At 40.1% G+C, this 22,445-nt stretch overlaps 1 protein-coding gene across 5 annotated transcripts; it reads right to left on the bottom strand.

The window, feature by feature from the left end:
- Window positions 1–772: 772 nt before the first annotated feature.
- LOC140839336 (uncharacterized) lies at window positions 773–22,225 on the bottom strand. 5 transcript variants are annotated; one of them, XM_073205971.1, is made up of 5 exons: window positions 21,797–22,225; window positions 21,687–21,710; window positions 21,382–21,448; window positions 9,691–11,585; window positions 773–1,523 (listed from the first exon to the last, which is right to left on the bottom strand). In XM_073205971.1, exons 4-5 carry the CDS (start codon window positions 10,661–10,663, stop codon window positions 1,486–1,488), a joined length of 1,011 nt encoding a protein of 336 aa, XP_073062072.1. In that variant the 5' UTR covers window positions 10,664–11,585; window positions 21,382–21,448; window positions 21,687–21,710; window positions 21,797–22,225; the 3' UTR covers window positions 773–1,485. The 5 variants fall into 5 exon arrangements, with proteins under 5 accessions (XP_073062072.1, XP_073062071.1, XP_073062074.1 ...); XM_073205970.1 differs by having other exon boundaries at window positions 21,687–22,225; XM_073205973.1 differs by lacking the exon at window positions 21,382–21,448.
- Between the last annotated feature and the right edge of the window lie 220 nt (window positions 22,226–22,445).

The raw sequence follows: 22,445 nt of genomic DNA, 5'->3' as shown, positions 1-22,445 counted from the left end.
GCTGAAAGACCCTCTTCTCAGCGTTCATTATTTTCCCATAGGATCCTTTCTTCTTGAAGTAAGCAAAAGAATGAAAAATTTGGACCTTGTGCCACTCGTCAAAGAAATTCATGTCATCATTGTCAGAGCTTTCTATTTCTGCCAAATGAAGATCAACACCTGTGGTCACATTTGTTCGGAGTCCAAAAAGTTATGGTTCTTCAATCATCTTTCCTTTGCCTTTGTCGGTTGATGAAATAGGCAAAATGGGTCGAAATGCTGAAGACCCACTTGTTGGTCCTCGAATCACAATTCCAGACGGGTCTGAAAGTAGAAGCAGTAGATGTTGCTGGAACAGATGCAGCAGCTTGCACTGAAGTAGGAGCAGTGGATCGTGCAGATGGAACCACTTCTGGAAACACCTGTCTGAGTGGCACTTTCTCAATTTCAGAAATTGCTGCTGTTGTGAGGGCCCGTTATCCTAATCACGATTTATTAACATGCAATCTTGATTAATCAGTAAACAGCGGAAAAGTGAGTTAAAAATTTGCGTTTGGGCCTATAAAAATTTCGGAATGACCTTCCTGTAAATAGGACATACCAGAAAATCAAATACTCAAAATAAACAACATGTGCCCTCAATAAACACAACAGCATACACACGTGCCAGCCAGACACGATCATGACATATACAAACCAAAATATCATAGAGCCGACAAGGCTCGATAATACCATAATACAATCCTCCAAATATATACATATAGTATCTGGGAGACAGCAACACCACGCAGTACCTAAATACAACTGAGCCTACTCTCAAGGAGCTCTGGTACTTCCTGAGGCTTCCTCTCGAGCGCCTGAGGTCGAACCACCTGTCATGTCCACACACAAAAGACACGAAAGCCCCCTCTCGGGGGTCAGTAACCCCAGTACGAGACATCAAGAAACCACGATATATGACATAGAAATGCAATGATGCCATGCATGAATGCAATGCATGAATAGGTGCAATATATCAGGATATCAGGAATCAAATGATCGATATCAACAATCATACATATATGCTCGAGCTGGTCCACGACTCAGCGGACCTATCCACGACTCAGCGGACAGTGTCTGGGGATATGGCTTCACACTTGATGCCAGCAACTACCTAAGCCGGACCGAATCAAGGTAGCGAAATATCTCCAGGACACCATATCATATCATATATATAACGGATCTCAATCGAAATATAACTGGATCTCAATAACAGATAGGCTCAATATGATATGTTCAGTGGTATTGATATGTCTAACTAAAATAAAATGTGTGTAAACAAAAGAAATATTTTATTTTATTTTGCACATCAATTACCAACTGATAATATGCGAGTCAGCATATAATATCACATAAATCAGCAAATAGCAAATAAATCATACACAGGATCATCAGATGCCTCTGTCAGACATCGTGAAAATAACTGATCTCTACGTACCTCAACTAATTTACCAGTAACTTAAATCCTCAAGAAAGTCCTGGAATTGCCAACTCAGACAAATCACCTGAATATTAATTTAAATGGTCTTATTATCATATAAAAATTCCACAACCATTTAAATTCACTAAAAATCCAATTTCAACAATTTAGGCATTTTAAATTTCTAAAATTCCAATATTCGACTAAAATGCCTAAAATCAATCATTTCTATTTTATCGTCGCAAAATATTCTTTTTAGCTTTAAATGACGCTAAACTAATATTTAAGCGGTGGCGATAAATTCTAGGTTCACCAGATTATACCTCCAACTCGCACAATTCCGGAACCTACAACAATAACCCAATAATTAATCAATAATGATACATTATTTGAGTCGAAATTGAATTAAATTCACATAGATAATAATTCGCACCGATACAGCTTATTCTTCCAATAACAGTTGCTAAACTCGAGACTAAACCGAAGCCAACCGGCAACAGGCGGCAACCTCGCCGGAGAAGACGACGGGAATCACACAGAAAAACGGTAGGTTCTCGAAAATTTGCAAAATTGGTACCAAAAGAAAGCTCATAACATAAGGAACAAAACCCCTCAATCGATTTTTACTTTTGAGCGGCGGAAGACGGCGATTCAAGCGACGAAGCCGACAGCGGGTTTTCGAAAATCTCGATTTTTCTTATCGAAAGTGGTATCAACAGAAATCTTACGTCGAGAGCTTTTCAACCGTATATTTATTTGAATTTTTCGATCACCGGTGCGGCTAAAATCGACGGTCATAGCGGCGGCGGTGGAATGAAACTTTTTACAGAAAGTTACGGGGAAAGAGATGAGTGAATTCGTGCGTGTTTATGGTGTAGTGTGTGTGAGAGAGAGTGTTATAATATATATATATATATATATATATATATATATATATATATTATTTGTGTTTATCCTTTGTTCTTTTGTGTTCGAAACTTGACCCGGTCTATTTTATTTTAACTTCCGTGTGCTATAACATTTAAATATGCATAAACACACAATTTAATTATTAGGCTTAATTATTTTAAATTCTTAATTATTTTAAATTCCTCAATTTAAAATAATTAATCATAATTATCGCCAAATAACATGTAATTAAATCGGGTCATTACATTTCTCCTCCTCTAACAAAAGATTTCGTCCTCGAAATCGAAACACACAACATACCTTATACAACATAGTCATACATCTACCACTGATAGTACATAGGAAAGTCAGAGTACATGGAATAATTTGTGACAGTTTCAAACAAGTGAGGCCATTCTTGCCGCATTTTAGCCTCCAATTCCCATGTAGCCTCTTCAGTCCCATGTCTACTCCACTGTACCATAACCAGTGGAATCGTCTTAGTTCGAAGTTGCTTATCCTTCCGATTAAGAATCTGTATAGGATACTCAACATAGCTAAGATAACTGTCTAACTCCACATCCTCGGGTCTCAGAACATGAGATGGATCTGGCTCATACTTCCGCAACATAGATACATGAAACACATCATGAATAGCAGACAAACTCTGCGGCAAGTCCAATCTATAAGCCAATAAGCCGATCCTCTCAACAATAGTATACGGTCCAATATAACGTGGAGCTAACTTCCCTTTTCGCCCAAATCTCATTGTTCCACGAAACAGTGAAACTTTCAAGAAAACTTGATCGCCAACCTGAAATTCTAAAGATCTACGTCTTTTATTTGCGTAGCTAGCTTGACGATCCTGAGATGCTTTCATTCTTTTTCTAATCAAATTAATCTTTTCATTCATTTCTTCAACGAACTCAGGTTGTGCCAATGGTTTTTCTCCAACTTCATTCCAACATACGGGAGATCGACACCTTCTACCATACAAAGCTTCGAATGGTGCCATCCCAATAGTTGTTTGAAAACTATTATTGTAGGAGAATTCAACCAATGGTAAAGATTCTTGCCAGTTTCCCCCAAAATCCATTACCACTGATCGTAACATATCTTCCAAAGTTTGTATAGTCCTCTCTGTCTGACCATCTGTTTGGGGATGATAAGCTGTACTCATTGCCAACTTAGTACCCAAAGCATTTTGAAGACTACTCCAAAACTTGGAAGCAAATCTAGGATCTCGGTCAGATACAATAGATAATGGAACTCCATGCAATCGAATAACATTATCCACATATTATCGTGCCATTTTATTATAAGCATAAGTACGATCGTATGGAATAAAATGTGATGATTTAGACAATCTGTCGACTATCACCCAGATAGCATCACAACCTCTGTTTGACCTGGGCAAGTGAGTCACAAAATCCATTGCAATATGTTCCCAGTTCCATTGTGGTATTTCTAAACTCTGTAACATACCTCCAGGTTTCATTCTCTCGGCTTTAACCTATTGGCATGTCAAACATTTCGCTACAAATTCTGAAATATCTCTTTTCATCGCATCCCACCAGAAATATGGCTTCAGTATGTGGTACATTCTATGAGTACCAGGATGAACACTATGACGGCTGCAATGCGCCTCTTGAAGCAATGCTTCTCTCAATCCTGTGACATTTGGTACCACTAACCTGTTATTCATTCGTAAACAACCATCTGATGAGATATTTTATTATCTGGGTTACCAGACAAAACTAGATCTTTCGATTTCTGAACCTGTGAATCATTCTTTTGAGCTTTCTTGATCTTAGAAATAATCTTCGGCTCAAATTGTAAAGCAGATACAAGAAAATGATTGCCTTTTGGCTGAAAATTCCAACCAGAAGTACATAAATCATCATAATTCTGCTAGACATGAATAGATGCTATCATAACATCCTGATACTTTCGGCTTAATGCATCTGCAACCTGATTCATTTTTCCTGGCCGATATTGTATTTCACAGTCAAAATCTTTCAATAAATCTAACCATCGTCTCTGCCTCATATTCAGTTCTGATTGAGTAAACAGATCTTTCAAACTCTTATGATCTGAGTAGAAAATAAACTGCTCACCATATAGATAATGTCGCCAAACTTTTAAAGCAAAAACAATGGCTGCTAGTTCAAGATCATGAACTGGATATCGAGATTCATGTGTTTTCAATTGCCTTGAAGCATAGGCTATAACTTTTCCATGTTGCATTAAAACACATCCCAAACCTCTTTGTATTGCCAGAGATTTAATTATTGTAATCAGATGCTGATTAATTGACAAGATTGTGACGAATGAGGTTATACGAACTTGAATGAAGGAGTCGGGCATCGTTACAATATAAGCCAAGATGGTCAACCGAACATCTCAAAAGAAATGACCGGCGCACATGCGCGAAGAAACACGCGCATATGCGCGAGGGGTCCAGAAGCCCTCGCGCATCTGCGCGAGATAAGGCGCGCATATGCGCCACAGCTCCAGAATCTTTGGCGCATATGCGCGAGATGAAGCGCGCATATGCGCGAGTGGGTTTTTGGCAAATTCTGGAGAAGCCACGTGTGATTTACATGCAAAGTATATATATATATATAAGAGATGATAGGATCGAAATAATCTCTGATCAGCATCAGTCAATAATGAACTGATGCATATTCAAAGAAACTCAACCTTCCAATGAGCTGCAATAGCTCGTGTTCTAAGATCGTATACACCGATGAATTAAATCGAGTTTGGTTAAAAACCAAGCGGAAGACACTCGAAATAATCCTTCGTTAAGAAACACTGATATATTTTATATATCTCGTGTAACTGATCAGTTGAAAAGAATGGGCGATCAGTTCGGTCTTATATCAGTTCAGTTATGGACAGAACTGAACTGATATCAGCTGAATTGATCAAATCAGTTAAAAACGAAACTGTCAGTTAAACAGAAAATAACACAAGATATGTTTATGGATGTTCGGAGACTTCAACTGCTCCTACGTCACCCCTTCTATCTCCACGGATAGGATCCACTAGAAGACTTTGATTTATACAACTACTTGTACAAACCCACCCAGCTTAGGACTTACCCACTGCCTAACTGAACTCCTAGCTACGACTGAAGGCAGCACCTTCCAGCCAACACTTGTTTAACGTCTATGTGTCAAAGACTACATACACATGTTTTACGTCTGTGTGCAAGACGGAATCTGAGATGATGAGTGAGTGAGTGTGTGTGTGTGAGAACTGATCAATGAACACTACCCGAAAGTGTTCTCACACACTGAGGGAAAAAGGCTTCTAATCTAAGCTGATAATACAATGAAGTGTTCCCTCTAGGCTGATTGCTTCTAACAAGCTGATATGTAATAAGTGTGCCTTTGTTCTCTGTTCTCGTTTTTCTCAGTATTAGTCTTCACTGAACTTCAGCTTCTATTTATAGGCGTTTGGCTGACCGTACAGTAAGACTCAATAATGTGTCCGTTGCATTTTGAATTTGTTCCTCGACATCTTTCCGGAACTTTTGGCTTTAAGCTCTGATGCAACGTCTCTTATTGTACTGTGGTAGTACAATAGCTTTTGTACCTTCGTGCTTAGCTGGATTCCATTATTAAGCTTGTCTTGATCTGCAACTGATTGACTTTGACTGATGCTTTCAACTGGTCTTCAGTTAGGCTGGTGAAATCAGTTGAACTGATTTCACTCTTTCAGTTGAACTGGTCAGCTGGGCTCTTCATCAGTTGAACACTTCATCAGCTGGCCGGGCTTCTGAAGGTCTTCTGCTGAACTGCTCATCAGCTGGACATTCAGTTGAACTAGTCTTTCAGTTGGCACTTCAGTTATACTATTTTCAGTTTACGCGATCAGTTGGACGTCTTCAGTTAGCATTCCTCGACAGCTTTAGTTTTGGCTCGTAACTGATTATTTCAGTTCCAGCTTACTGCACACTAAGGTAGATTATTAGAAACAAAATAACAAGTTTTGTTAGCATCAAAATTAAGCAAAGATTGCGAACTTGAAAAGTTCCAACAAGAGACAAACGATTTCTCCTCAGAATGAAGAAAGGGGAATCGAGAAAAGCTTCCGGGAAAAGCTTATCTTCTTTATATTATTCAATCTTGATCGTGCCAAATCCGTCCGTTCGATTTGAAATCCGACTTCAGTACTGTGTTCCTAACAACACAGGCTACAACTGGACGTAAGTTTTGCTACGTTTTGACATGCTTTGAAATTATGATATTGTCAGAATTGAATAGAACTCATATATGTTGTTTTTGACATATTAGACATCATAGAATCGAAGTCAGATTAAGAAACGGACTGAATATGAAATTGTTATGATTTTCGGAGTAGTTTTGGAGCCAATTTGATATCAGAATTGAGTTGTTATTGATTATGAGATATTAGAATTGATATCTGACTGATATGATATGGCTGGGTATATTGAGATTATACCGTTATGCCGTCCATATTGAATTAGATTGAGTATTGTGCAGAACAGATTTAATTGGAGTAATGTATTGATATTATACTCCTCGATAATGTCATGTCAGATTGAGTATTGACAGACTTTGAGTTCGAGAATTCGACAGAACCAAAGTATCAGAAAGAAAGGTATAAATTAATGTTGAGTTGGGATTGCACAACTCGAGTGAGGTTTGACTCGAGTTTCCCTAAATCACATACTTAGTTTATTACATTGATTCTTGTAATTGATGAGATTGATGTTTGTTGTCTATTGATTTATAGACACTGCATGTAATGACTGCTGATTTGCTAGTCATTGATTGATTTACTTATATATTGACTGTATGTATTGATTACTGAGTCATTGAGTCATAGGCTGATTCGCCTAGTCACCGACTGATTCGTCGGGTTATTGACTGATTCGTCCATTATAGGCTGATTCGCCTAGTCACCGGCTGATTCGTCTGGTGATTGACTGATTCGTCTAAACTTAAGCTGATTCGCTTAATTACAGGCTGAGTTGTCTGATTATTGGCTGATTCGCCTAATTACCGGCTGATTCGTCGGGTTATTGACTGAGTCGTCAATTCTGCGGCTGATTCGCCCAGACACTGATATATGAATTATATCGATGCCGTTTAGGGATTGATTCATTCCTATCGACTGAGATTCGATATAATTACCTATATCCAGACATCGGGATCCCTAGGATAGAGTTGAGTCGAGTCTGAGACGACGCGTCAGAGGAGTTGAGTCTGAGACGACGCGTCGGTTAAGTTGAGTCTGATATGACATGTTGATTTACCTTGTTTATGCCATTCATGATTATTGAATGTTTGATATGAATTTATGTTTCTGATTTGAGACATGTTATGAATACTTATTATATGATTTTGTATATGCTTTTATATGACTGCATGTTTACATTGTTTATACTGGGATATTTATATCTCACCGGAGTTATCCGGCTGTTGTCTTGTTTTGTATGTGTGCATGACAACAGTTGGGGCTGGATCAGGGTCAAGAAGAGGATGAGAGAAGATTAGATAGCGTGGAGATCCGGGCTTCGAAGCAACATAGGATTCAGCACTGATATGTAGTTAAACCTAGTTGAATTCTTGTAGATAACGCAAGATTAGTATGTTTATGTTTAATATGTAATTTGAGTAAATTACATTACGTTTCCGCTTTGTATTTTAAAAAAAAAAAATTTTAGACCCTGTTTTATAATTGATTAATTAGTCCCAAATATGATTAAGAACTTGATTAGCGTCCGGGTTCCCACACTCTTGATGATGCATCAGTACAAACCACAAATCCACCTGATCCAGATGGTAATGCCAACACTGGTGCTGTTGTCAGCTTCTCTTTCAATGTAAGAAAACTATTCTCACATTCATCTGACCAAATAAATCTTGCATCTTTCTTCGTCAGTTGGGTAATAGGTCGGGCAATCTGTGAAAATCCTTCAATGAATCGTCTATAATAACCCGCCAATCCCATAAAACTTCGAATCTCTGGTATATTGGTTGGTCTAGCGCAATTCAAGACTGCTTCAACTTTACTCGGATCTACAGATATACCTTGGGCTGATATCACATGACCCAAAAATATCACGCTATCCATCCAAAATTCACACTTCGACAACTTAGCATACAATTGAGAATCTCGAAGTGTTTGAAGAACCAATCGTAAATGCTCTTTATGTTCCCGTTTTGATTTCGAATACACCAGTATATCATCAATAAAGACAATCACAAATTTATCCAGAAAATTTCTGAACACTCTATTCATCAAATCCATAAATACTGCTGGTGCATTTGTTAAACCAAATGGCATTACTAGAAATTCATAATGCCCATATCTAGTTCTAAAAGCTGTTTTATGAACATCTTCTTCTCTAACCCGAAGTTGATGGTATCCTGATCGAAGATCAATCTTCGAATAAACAGAATTTCCTTGATTGAGCTGCCTATAATCGATGCACATTCTAGGCATCAATTCACAAGGTGACAGTACAGGTGCTCCCCAATGAGCTGCCTATAATCGATGCACATTCTAGGCATCATCAATTCTAGGCAGAGGGTATTTATTTTTAACAGTAACTCGATTGAGCTGCCTATAATCAATGCACATTCTCATGGAACCATCTTTCTTCTTTACGAACAGTACAGGTGCTCCCCAAGGTGACATACTAGGGCGTATATAACCTTTTTCGAGTAAATCCTGTAACTGCTCTTTCAATTCTTTTAGTTCTGTAGGAGCCATTCTGTATGGCGCTTTAGAGATCGGCGCAGTACCCGGCATCAAGACGATGCTAAAATCAATTTCTCTCTGCGGTGGAAAGCCTGGTATTTCTTCAGGAAAAACATCAGAAAATTCTTTTGCTACTGGGATATCAGATAATTTCGGTTCTTTCTTTGTAGCATCCACAGCATAAACCATATATCCCTCATTTCCTAAAGATAATAATCTAAACATTTCCATCGCTGAGACCAACAGTATCTTAGCCTGTGATCCTTGACCATAAAAATTCCATTTGCTACCATAGTATGGCCTAAATCGTACTACACCATGAAAACAATCTACAGTAGCTCGATAACTAGACAGTGTGTCCATACCAATGATACAATCAAAATCATGCATCGGTAATACAATCAAGTTTTTGATCATAATGCTATCATCGAAATGCAACACACAATCTAACATAATTTGCCCAGATGGAGTAAATCGACCAGCTGGCGTAGACACAGATACAGTTTCATGAAATGGTGTAGTCCAGAGTTCATATTCATCAACATAATCAGATGCAATTAATGAATGAGATGCTCCAGTATCAAATAAAACTCGTGCAATATGATCGTAAATAAGGCAAGTACCTGCGATCACCCCGCCTGGAGCCTCTCTAGCCTGATCCTCGGTCAAAGCATATACTCGAGCTTGTTGAGGACCTTGGAAAGACTGTGGCACATTACCCCTGACCTGTGGGTAACTAGACTGCTGATAACACGGTGCAGGAGCAAATGGTCGCTGAGATGAGCCACCTGGAAAACTACCTCTGGCATAAGGCAACTGCTGTGGCTGCATCTGTCCCTGTGCACGGTTCGGACAAACTCTGGCAAAATGCCCTGACTGACCACAAGTATGAAATGAACCCAATACTCCACTACACTGTGCAGTAGGATGTCTTCCTCCGCATCGATCACAGTAAATCACGGGGTACTGTCCACCTATTGCACTTTGCGAACTGCTCGAACTAGAGGAACTGGACTGGTATTTCTTTTTAAACTGTTTTCCTTTTGGTCTGAATTGTTTTTGTTTCTGCTGTTGGTATGACTGCTGAGATGGAAAAGATGGTGTACCTGCTGAAAAAAATGAACTACCACTAGGCATTTGTGGAGCCTGTGGTTGTCTACCCCTTTTCAATCCAGCTTCAATTCTAATCGCCTTATCAACAGCTTCGGCATAAGTCGTAGGCGATCTAGCCATAACCATAGCATGTATTTGGTAGTCCAGTCCTTCCAAAAATTTTGAAATTTTTCCTTTTTCACTCACGGCCACATGTGGTACATAAGTGAGAAGAGCAGAAAGTTGTCGAGCATATTCTTCCACAGACATGTTGCCCTGAACGAGTCGATGAAATTCTGATTCTCTGGCTGAGTAGTAGGATGGTGGAGCATATTCTTGGAGGAATTTAGCACGAAACACCTCCCAAGTAATCTGACTACCTGTTTGCTGCAGTACATTTGTAGTAGCCTCCCACCAACGCTGTGCACGATCCCGTAGTTGGAGGACTGCCATAGTTAACCTTCTATCAGCATCATAATGTACTGTGTTGAACAAGAATTCCATATGTTTCAACCATCATTCTGCTCGATCACTGCCTTCATTTCCAAAGAATTTCGCAGGATGCATATTCTGAAATCGAGCTACAGCCAACTCCATTTCATCAACTCGGTGCACTAACTGTTCTACCACTGCATCTGCTTTAGCGGCTATCTCTGCAGCAGGACGCCCGCGTCTACCTCGAGGAACTCTATCATTTCCTCCGATATTCTGTGCCCCAAACTCCTGAGCCACTTCTTTTCCTTTCCCTTTATTTCCTCTAGTTGCCATTCTACAGGATTTAAGGTTAAATTCCCAAAATATTCCATAAACTCAATATAATCCAAGCACTGAAATACAACTAAAATGTATAATCTACATGTCATATCCCTAAGATACTAACATGTAATTCATTCCAGGCAAGAGCAAGTAATTTCAAATAATCAAACACATGCGCACAAATTTCTTGTGCCTAAACTCGAGTGTACTAACTCTAGTACGAGCGTATCCCAGTGTACGCTCTGATACCAACTGTGAGGGCCCGTTATCCTAATCACGATTTATTAACATGCAATCTTGATTAATCAGTAAACAGCGGAAAAGTGAGTTAAAAATTTGCGTTTGGGCCTATAAAAATTTCGGAATGACCTTCCTGTAAATAGGACATACCAGAAAATCAAATACTCAAAATAAACAACATGTGCCCTCAATAAACACAACAGCATACACACGTGCCAGCCAGACACGATCATGACATATACAAACCAAAATATCATAGAGCCGACAAGGCTCGATAATACCATAATACAATCCTCCAAATATATACATATAGTATCTGGGAGACAGCAACACCACGCAGTACCTAAATACAACTGAGCCTACTCTCAAGGAGCTCTGGTACTTCCTGAGGCTTCCTCTCGAGCGCCTGAGGTCGAACCACCTGTACCACCTGTCATGTCCACACACAAAAGACACGACAGCCCCCTCTCGGGGGTCAGTAACCCCAGTACGAGACATCAAGAAACCACGATATATGACATAGAAATGCAATGATGCTGTAGAACCCGATTTCAGTACACGTATAACCCATGCATTTATTTAAATTATTAAAGTATTTAATTAATTTTAAAGAAGTTTAGTCATGCATATTATTTAAATGCATTATTTTTAATTTAATTACGATTATGCAATGCACGTTAAAATATATTTTTCGAGTTTCATGTTTCAGGCGATTACTCGAGGCGGGATTGAGGAAAAGACCCGGGGACGATTTTTGGCAATTTTAAAAGTGGTATTTTATTTTAGTTGAGTTTGGGGGTATTTTAAATAATTTAGTGAGTTTTAGTATTTTGAGCCTAAACATTTAATTAGTGATTTTTAAACTTTTAAAGTCTAGTATGGTGTGTGAAATTTTAACTAAAGAGCTTTATTTAAAAGTTAAGTGTGAGTTAGTGTTTTGGATTAGTAGACTATTATTTTAATTAAACAAAAGTTAGTCTCCTAATATTTTAAAACACACGCTACACACACAAATTACACACTTTTACACACACCTGTAGCGCACAAAACACACACACAAGTCTCAATTCAAGTTTCATTATTTTGAGAGAAAGAAAACCTAGGGTTCTTAGCCTAGAGCAGCCGCCCCCTTCCCCCTCAAATTCCAGCAGATTTCGGTCAATATTATTGCAAGAAAACGGTGCCACGTTCGTCCCGGATCAAGCCCCTCTCTATCTCCGCTTCGGTGACGCCGTTTCGGTAACGTTTGATATCATAAGGCACGTATATTCTGTTCTTGCTGTGTCGATCAAGTCATATTATGTGTTGCGTTGATTTTTATGCGTAAAAGTTATGTATCATGTTAGTAGTTTGAGCGGATTATAGATCGGATCAATTTCGAGGGTAAAATTTTAGATCTAAAACTCGTTTTTGCTGTCTTTTCAAATACTGCGAATTTTCTGTTCATATTTTGGGAAAACTTTCAACGGCAAAAACGTAGAACTTTTCGATACCTTCGATTTGATATAAAGTACGAGATTTTTGGACGAAAAATGAGAGAGTTATGATATTTTTCGTGTGACTGCTCAAACTGTAATTTTAAGAAAAGTTTGGTATCATTGTATTTTTGAAGTTTTATGTTGCAGGCTTCGTTGGAAATCGACGGGCGATCGTTGCTGCGTATAAGTATGTTAGTATTGAGGTTTGTTGTATTTTTCATGGTTTTCGTTGGACGTCGTTAGGCGTTTGAATCGGTTTAAAGTCGTAGGAAATCGATTGATGTCAATTGCATAATTGGTGTTGCATTGTGTTGTATAGTGGGCGTCGTATTTTTGAGGTGTTTGTATAAGTTTGATGCAATGTTATAGTGTCCTAAGAAGGGTCTTAAAGTGTTGAACCATTATATTCAAGTGTCAACTTGGGTGTGTAGACAGTGTATAAGATTTCTCGCAGGTTTCGACGTACAGTGGCCACACGGACCCGGACACGGACCTGAGCACGGGGTCCGTGCCGTTACTTTTCACTTAGTGCGTCTAGGCAGTACGTACACGAACCCCCACCCGGACCCTCTCACGGGGTCCGTGTCTTCATGTTTCAGTCGATGCCTTCTTCCAGAGCCTACACGGACCCCCATCCGGACCCAAGCACGGGGTCCGTGCCCCTTCTTGTTCACGGCACGTATGATACAGTAGGTAGACGGACCAGTACACGGACCCGGGCTAGGGGTCCGTGTACACACTGTTTGGGGAGAATATTATTTTTGGTTCCAAGGTTTGATGTCATGGGTTAGTGCAAGGATTGTTAAGGTCATGTCATGGGAGATTATAGAAGGTCCTAAGATATGATGGAGCTCGAGAGTAAGCATCATTTCTCTACGTTTAAGTTATGCAAGTTAAGATTGAAATTCATGTTAGTATGTCGCAGCGACGGCCCCAGTCGAAGTCCAACGAATCCCACAGCGCCAAGTAAGTATGTATGACGTGCAAGAAAGTATTTTAAGCTTTGAGGTATGCTAATTGTCTTGTGACCAACGAAAGTTAAGGATTGGAAAGCGTTAAATCATGAACGGGGACCAATCCGCCCGTTAAATTATGAACGGGTTAGATCGTGGTTGTGAAGCGTTAAATTATGAACGTGGATCAACTGGCCTGTTAAATCATGAACAGGGATCTTATGTATGCGACAGTGGATACGTCCCTGTCAGCCCAGTACTGTGGTGAGTCTGATCAGGCGTTTATCATGTTAAGGGTCACTTGCTTTGAAACATCCTCCACGTAAAATTATGCAGTTAAGTATGTTGAAGTATGAAAGCATGTTTAAGAAAAGTTTATGTTCATGGCACGTCGTAGTATGTATGTTCAAGTTCAAGCTTATTTCAAGTTGAAGTTTATGCAAGTCCAATTTAAAGTTATGTATGTCCTATTTTAAAGAAGCATGCGATTTTTATTATGTAGTACTCGTTACTTCCAGTTTATACGTGTTGAGTCTTTAGACTCACTAGACTTGATCGATGCAGGTGAGTACGATGCACAGGAGACAGGAGGTGGCGACCAAGGGGCAGGCTTGGGCTGAGTGGCAGGCTAAACCCGAGGACCGCGAGCTTATGTTTATGCAAACTTTTAAACTACTCTGATGTTTTGTTTTTTTTTATGTGAGACGTTTTGAGACAGCATTCTTTTAGCAAACGTTTATTGGATGATGGAATATTTTAACGATATTTATGTGAATGTTGGGTGACGTCCATACAAACGTTTTATTTGAATAAAATTTTTAATTTTTCCGCAAATTCCAAGTAGTTAAGTACGGTTCGTTACAGTTGGTATCAGAGCGGTGTTCTTGTAAAGGGTTACGCCTACTGCCAGTCGCAAGAAGCTCTCGAAGTCACACCTCAAGTCTGTAAGTTTTAAAAGTTTTGAGTTATGCTATGTACTATGCATTAAGTCATGATTTCAGCATGTATATGTTTTAAGTTCAAATTACGTGCATCTTTTGTCATTGGTATTATAATCATGCATGTTGGGTTTACGTGTTGGGTAAATTATGTTAAACAGTATGCCTCCTAGACGTGAGATTAACCGGGAAGATAGGGAGGAGGACAGAGAGCCTCGAGGCGAGGAGAGAGCCAATCCTCCACCACCTCCACCACCCGACATGCAGGCCCAGATGATGGCCGGAATGACTCAGTTCTTTGCCCAGTTTATGGGTAACCAGACAGTGGCTGATGCAGGGGCGAGACCCAGAGCTGAGGCTGTCTATGAGAGATTCAGCAGGATGCACCCAGACAAATTCTCAGGGACGACGGACCCATTGATAGCAGAGGGATGGGTTAAATCCATCGAAGTAATCTTCGATTTCATGGAGTTGCAGGATACTGATCGAGTGAGGTGCGCTATCTTTCTACTTCATGGGAGTGCAAGAGTTTGGTGGGAGAGCGCATCCGTGATAGTTAACCTACAGACTCTCACGTGGAATGGGTTCAAGGAGGTGTTCTACTCCAAGTACTTCACTGAGGAAGTGCGTACAAAACTGATTGGAGAGTTCATGACACTACGACAGGGAGATAGCAGCGTAGCTGATTATGTGCAGAAGTTTGAGAAGGGTTGCCAATTTATGCCCTTGATCGCCAATGATGCTCAGGCCAAGGTGAGACACTTTCTCCTTGGGATGCGGCCGATCTTGCGCCGTGACGTGAAGGTGGTAGGGCCTATGACCTATGAGGTCGCAGTAGCGAGGGCGTTGGAGGCAGAGCAGGACATGAGGGAGATTGAGAAGGACCGCCTGGGCAAGAGGCCCTTTCAGGCACCGCAACAGCAGCAACAGTATCAGCAGCGGCCACCATTTAAGAAACCTTACCAGAGGCAGCCTGGAAAGAAACCTCACCATGGCCCACAGAAGGGCAAGGGTCCGATGCAACAGCAGGGGGCGCCTCAGAAGCCTGCCGCTTACCCAGTGTGTCCTAAATGCAACCGCCAACATCCAGGACCATGCTTGTATGGATCAGGCAAGTGCTTCAAGTGTGGTGCAACCGACCACATGCTTAAGGAGTGTCCGCAGTGGAAGCAACCAACCCAAGGGAGGGTTTTTGCCATGCATGCTCAGGAGGCAGATCCAGACACGACTTTACTGACCGGTAAACTTTTCTACCTAAGCTCAGTAGTATTTTGCCTTGCATGTGGAATTTTACTTGGGATTATTAGGATGCTAGTGTTGTTAGGATATATTTGGGTCATTATCTTGTTAGCATTTTGGGAATGACATAGGACATTGAATTTTATTATGCGTAAGGTTAACGTTAGTATTTTGGATATAAGTCGTGTTGTGCTAACGTATCTCAGGGAACATTTTTATAAAGAGATTAGCTACCACTGCACTGATAGATTCAGGAGCCACTCACTCCTTTATATCAGAGACCTTTGCTAATCACCTGGACATCAAGTCCATCGGTCTAGACTTGAACTTCTCAGTGACAGTCCCATCAGGGGAAGAGTTGTTAGCTACCAGTGTGATCAGGGATATCGATCTAGAACTACAGGGCCACCTAGTGTATGCAGATTTGATCGTTTTGCCGATGCCAGAGTTCGATATCATTTTGGGTATGGACTGGCTGACTAAGAACAGAGTTCTAATCGATTTTCAGAAGAGGTCAGTGTTGGTCAGACCGCTCGGTATGGAGCAGTTTTTATTCGAGCCGGTTAGATGGAGAAGTTTTCCTCGTATGATTTCGTGCATGCAGGCGAGGAAATTACTTTCAAAGGGATGTCAGGCTTTCTTGGCCAGTGTTATAGCAGCGCCTGACGTGCCCACTCCTTCTATTTCGGAAGTGCCAGTAGTCAGTGAATTTCAAGGCGTCTTCCCAGACGACGTCGCAGGCCTTCCAACAGATCGAGAGGTGGAGTTTGCCATTGACCTCATGCCAGGTACAGTGCCCATCTCTAAGGCACCGTACAGATTAGCTCCAGCAGAGATGCTAGAACTCAAACAGCAGATTCAAGAACTCTTAGACAAGGAGTTTATCCGCCAGAGCTTCTCACCGTGGGGCGCACCAGTACTCTTTGTGAAAAAGAAGGATGGGAGCATGAGACTGTGCATCGATTACCGTGAGTTGAACAAGGTAACGATCAAGAATAAGTACCCGTTGCCTAGGATCGAAGATTTGTTCGATCAGTTGCAGGGAGCTGTCGTGTTCTCCAAAATCGATCTTCGATCAGGGTATCACCAACTGAGAGTAAAGGATGCAGATGTGCATAAGACAACTTTCAGGACCAGATACGGGCATTACGAGTTCTTAGTGATGCCGTTTGGATTGACCAATGCTCCAGCTATTTTCATGGATCTCATGAACCGAGTATTCCAGCCGTTCCTCGATCAGTTCGTCATAGTGTTCATTGACGATATCCTCATATACTCGAAGAGCCATGAGGAGCACGACCAGCACTTGAGGACAGTTTTGCAGACTTTGCAGAGCCGTAAGTTGTATGCAAAATTCAGTAAGTGCGAGTTCTGGTTGCAGAAAGTCGCGTTTTTGGGGCATATAGTGTCTAGTAGAGGGATTGAAGTGGATCCAGCCAAAGTGGCAGCTGTCAAGGAATGGGTAGAGCCAAAGAATGCATCAGAGATCCGCAGCTTTTTGGGTTTAGCGGGTTACTACCGTAAGTTTATTCGGGGATTTTCGTCTATAGCAGTGCCACTCACTTCACTAACCAAGAAAAATGCTAAATTTGTGTGGAGTGATGAATGTCAGAAGAGCTTCGACACCTTGAAGCAAGCTCTCATTTCAGCACCGGTGTTAGCCATGCCATCAGGGCAAGGGGACTATGTGTTATACACCGATGCATCTAAACTCGGTTTAGGAGCAGTGTTGATGGAGCAGGGTAGAGTTATAGCTTATGCTTCCAGACAGTTAAAGGTGCATGAGAAGAACTACCCGACTCACGATTTGGAATTAGCCGCAGTTGTCCTTGCATTGAAGATTTGGAGACATTACTTATACGGCGAGAAGTGTCAGATTTTCACCGATCACAAAAGTCTCAAATATTTCTTCACGCAGAAAGAGCTGAATATGAGACAGAGACGGTGGTTAGAACTTGTGAAAGACTATGATTGCGAGATTAGCTACCATCCAGGAAAATGCTAACGTCGTAGCAGACGCTTTGAGCAGAAAAGTGGCAGTCATAGCACAATTGTCAGTTCAGAGACCTCTTCAGTCTGAGATTCAGCGGTTTGGTCTAGAGGTTTATCATAAGGGCAGAGCTCCTAGACTGTCTAATCTGACAGTCAAATCTGACTTACTAGACCGCATCCGAGCAGGACAGTCTTCAGATGAGCAACTACAGAAATGGAGACTGAAGGACGAAGCTAAGGGCAGTGTTTTGTACACAGTGTCAGATGGTATCGTGAGATACAGAGGCAGATATGAGACTTCGCTACCCGGAGTTGTTCGGTAAGACTTAATTTCGAGGACGAAATTTATATAAGTGGGGGAGGAACTGTAGAACCCGATTTCAGTACACGTATAACCCATGCATTTATTTAAATTATTAAAGCATTTAATTAATTTTAAAGAAGTTTAGTCATGCATATTATTTAAATGCATTATTTTTAATTTAATTACGTTTATGCAATGCACGTTAAAATATATTTTTCGAGTTTCATGTTTCAGGCGATTACTCGAGGCGGGATTGAGGAAAAGACCCGGGGACGATTTTTGGCAATTTTAAAAGTGGTATTTTATTTTAGTTGAGTTTGGGGATATTTTAAATAATTTAGTGAGTTTTAGTATTTTGTGCCTAAACATTTAATTAGTGATTTTTAAACTTTTAAAGTCTAGTATGGTGTGTGAAATTTTAACTAAAGAGCTTTATTTAAAAGTTAAGTGTGAGATTAGTGTTTTGGATTAGTAGACTATTATTTTAATTAAACAAAAGTTAGTCTCCTAATATTTTAAAACACACGCTACACACACAAATTACACACTTTTACACACACCTGTAGCGCACAAAACACACACACAAGTCTCAATTCAAGTTTCATTATTTTGAGAGAAAGAAAACCTAGGGTTCTTAGCCTAGAGCAGCCGCCCCCTTCCCCCTCAAATTCCAGCAGATTTCGGTCAATATTATTGCAAGAAAACGGTGCCACGTTCGTCCCGGATCAAGCCCCTCTCTATCTCCGCTTCGGTGACGCCGTTTCGGTAACGTTTGATATCATAAGGCACGTATATTCTGTTCTTGCTGTGTCGATCAAGTCATATTATGTGTTGCGTTGATTTTTATGCGTAAAAGTTATGTATCATGTTAGTAGTTTGAGCGGATTATAGATCGGATCAATTTCGAGGGTAAAATTTTAGATCTAAAACTCGTTTTTGCTGTCTTTTCAAATACTGCGAATTTTCTGTTCATATTTTGGGAAAACTTTCAACGGCAAAAACGTAGAACTTTTCGATACCTTCGATTTGATATAAAGTACGAGATTTTTGGACGAAAAATGAGAGAGTTATGATATTTTTCGTGTGACTGCTCAAACTGTAATTTTAAGAAAAGTTTGGTATCATTGTATTTTTGAAGTTTTATGTTGCAGGCTTCGTTGGAAATCGACGGGCGATCGTTGCTGCGTATAAGTATGTTAGTATTGAGGTTTGTTGTATTTTTCATGGTTTTCGTTGGACGTCGTTAGGCGTTTGAATCGGTTTAAAGTCGTAGGAAATCGATTGATGTCAATTGCATAATTGGTGTTGCATTGTGTTGTATAGTGGGCGTCGTATTTTTGAGGTGTTTGTATAAGTTTGATGCAATGTTATAGTGTCCTAAGAAGGGTCTTAAAGTGTTGAACCATTATATTCAAGTGTCAACTTGGGTGTGTAGACAGTGTATAAGATTTCTCGCAGGTTTCGACGTACAGTGGCCACACGGACCCGGACACGGACCTGAGCACGAGGTCCGTGCCGTTACTTTTCACTTAGTGCGTCTAGGCAGTACGTACACGGACCCCCACCCGGACCCTCTCACGGGGTCCGTGTCTTCATGTTTCAGTCGATGCCTTCTTCCAGAGCCTACACGGACCCCCATCCGGACCCAAGCACGGGGTCCGTGCCCCTTCTTGTTCACGGCACGTATGATACAGTAGGTAGACGGACCAGTACACGGACCCGGGCTAGGGGTCCGTGTACACACTGTTTGGGGAGAATATTATTTTTGGTTCCAAGGTTTGATGTCATGGGTTAGTGCAAGGATTGTTAAGGTCATGTCATGGGAGATTATAGAAGGTCCTAAGATATGATGGAGCTCGAGAGTAAGCATCATTTCTCTACGTTTAAGTTATGCAAGTTAAGATTGAAATTCATGTTAGTATGTCGCAGCGACGGCCCCAGTCGAAGTCCAACGAATCCCACAGCGCCAAGTAAGTATGTATGACGTGCAAGAAAGTATTTTAAGCTTTGAGGTATGCTAATTGTCTTGTGACCAACGAAAGTTAAGGATTGGAAAGCGTTAAATCATGAACGGGGACCAATCCGCCCGTTAAATTATGAACGGGTTAGATCGTGGTTGTGAAGCGTTAAATTATGAACGTGGATCAACTGGCCTGTTAAATCATGAACAGGGATCTTATGTATGCGACAGTGGATACGTCCCTGTCAGCCCAGTACTGTGGTGAGTCTGATCAGGCATTTATCATGTTAAGGGTCACTTGCTTTGAAACATCCTCCACGTAAAATTATGCAGTTAAGTATGTTGAAGTATGAAAGCATGTTTAAGAAAAGTTTATGTTCATGGCACGTCGTAGTATGTATGTTCAAGTTCAAGCTTATTTTAAGTTGAAGTTTATGCAAGTCCAATTTAAAGTTATGTATGTCCTATTTTAAAGAAGCATGCGATTTTTATTATGTAGTACTCGTTACTTCCAGTTTATACGTGTTGAGTCTTTAGACTCACTAGACTTGATCGATGCAGGTGAGTACGATGCGCAGGAGACAGGAGGTGGCGACCAAGGGGCAGGCTTGGGCTGAGTGGCAGGCTAAACCCGAGGACCGCGAGCTTATGTTTATGCAAACTTTTAAACTACTCTGATGTTTTGTTTTTTTTATGTGAGATGTTTTGAGACAGCATTCTTTTAGCAAACGTTTATTGGATGATGGAATATTTTAACGATTTTTATGTGAATGTTGGGTGACGTCCGTACAAACGTTTTATTTGAATAAAATTTTTAATTTTTCCGCAAATTCCAAGTAGTTAAGTACGGTTCGTTACAGATGCCATGCATGAATGCAATGCATGAATAGGTGCAAGATATCAGGATATCAGGAATCAAATGATCGATATCAACAATCATACATATATGCTCGAGCTGGTCCACGACTCAGCGGACCTGTCCACGACTCAGCGGACAGTGTCTGGGGATATGGCTTCACACTTGATGCCAGCAACTACCTAAGCCGGACCGAATCAAGGTAGCCAAACATCTCCAGGACACCATATCATATAATATATATAACGGATCTCAACCGAAATATAACTGGATCTCAATAACAGATAGGCTCAATATGATATGTTCAGTGGTATTGATGTGTCTAACTAAAATAAAATGTGTGTAAACAAAAGAAATATTTTATTTTATTTTGCACATCAATTACCAACTGATAATATGCGAGTCAGCATATAATATCACATAAATCAGCAAATAGCAAATAAATCATACACAGGATCATCAGATGCCTCTGTCAGACATTGTGAAAATAACTGATCTCTACGTACCTCAACTAATTTACCAGTAACTTAAATCCTCAAGAAAGTCCTGGAATTGCCAACTCAGACAAATCACCTGAATATTAATTTAAATTGTCTTATTATCATATAAAAATTCCACAACCATTTAAATTCACTAAAAATCCAATTTCAACAATTTAGGCATTTTAAATTTCTAAAATTCCAATATTCGACTAAAATGCCTAAAATCAATCATTTCTATTTTATCGTCGCAAAATATTCTTTTTAGCTTTAAATGACGCTAAACTAATATTTAAGCGGTGACGATAAATTCTAGGTTCACCAGATTATACCTCCAACTCGCACAATTCCGGAACCTACAACAATAACCCAATAATTAATCAATAATGATACATTATTTGAGTTGAAATTGAATTAAATTCACATAGATAATAATTCGCACCGATACAGCTTATTCTTCCAATAACAGTTGCTAAACTCGAGACTAAACCGAAGCCAACCGGCACCAGGCGGCAACCTCGCCGGAGAAGACGACCGGAATCACACAGAAAAACGGTAGGTTCTCGAAAATTTGCAAAATTGGTACCAAAAGAAAGCTTATAGCATAAGGAACAAAACCCCTCAATCGATTTTTACTTTTGAGCGGCGGAAGACGGCGATTCAAGCGACGAAGCCGACGGCGGGTTTTCGAAAATCTCGATTTTTCTTATCGAAAGTGGTATCAACGGAAAGCTTACGTCGAGAGATTTTCAACCGTATATTTATTTGAATTTTTCGATCACCGGTGCGGCTAAAATCGACTGTCAAAGCGGCGGCGGTGGAATGAAACTTTTTACAGAAAGTTACGGGGAAAGAGATGAGTGAATTCGTGCGTGTTTATGGTGTAGTGTGTGTGAGAGAGAGTGTTATAATATATATATATATAAATATATATATATATATTATTTGTGTTTATCCTTTGTTCTTTTGTGTTCGAAACTTGACCCGGTCTATTTTATTTCTACTTCCGTGTGCTATAACATTTAAATATGTATAAACACACAATTTAATTATTAGGCTTAATTATTTTAAATTCCTCAATTTAAAATAAT

This window comes from Primulina eburnea, chromosome 8 (assembly GCF_022965805.1).
Source record: "Primulina eburnea isolate SZY01 chromosome 8, ASM2296580v1, whole genome shotgun sequence".
Taxonomy (NCBI): domain Eukaryota; kingdom Viridiplantae; phylum Streptophyta; class Magnoliopsida; order Lamiales; family Gesneriaceae; genus Primulina; species Primulina eburnea.
This window is presented reverse-complemented; position numbering and strand designations above follow the sequence as displayed.

Bases quoted from the DNA above. Each gene is read 5' to 3' on its own strand.
- LOC140839336 (XM_073205970.1), bottom strand. From the start codon at position 10,663: ATGGAATTCTTGTTCAACACAGTACATTATGATGCTGATAGAAGGTTA. The intron at 1,524-9,690 runs GTACTTGCCTTA...ATTAATATTCAG, and splicing joins TCCAGGCGGGGTGATCGCAG to GTGATTTGTCTGAGTTGGCA.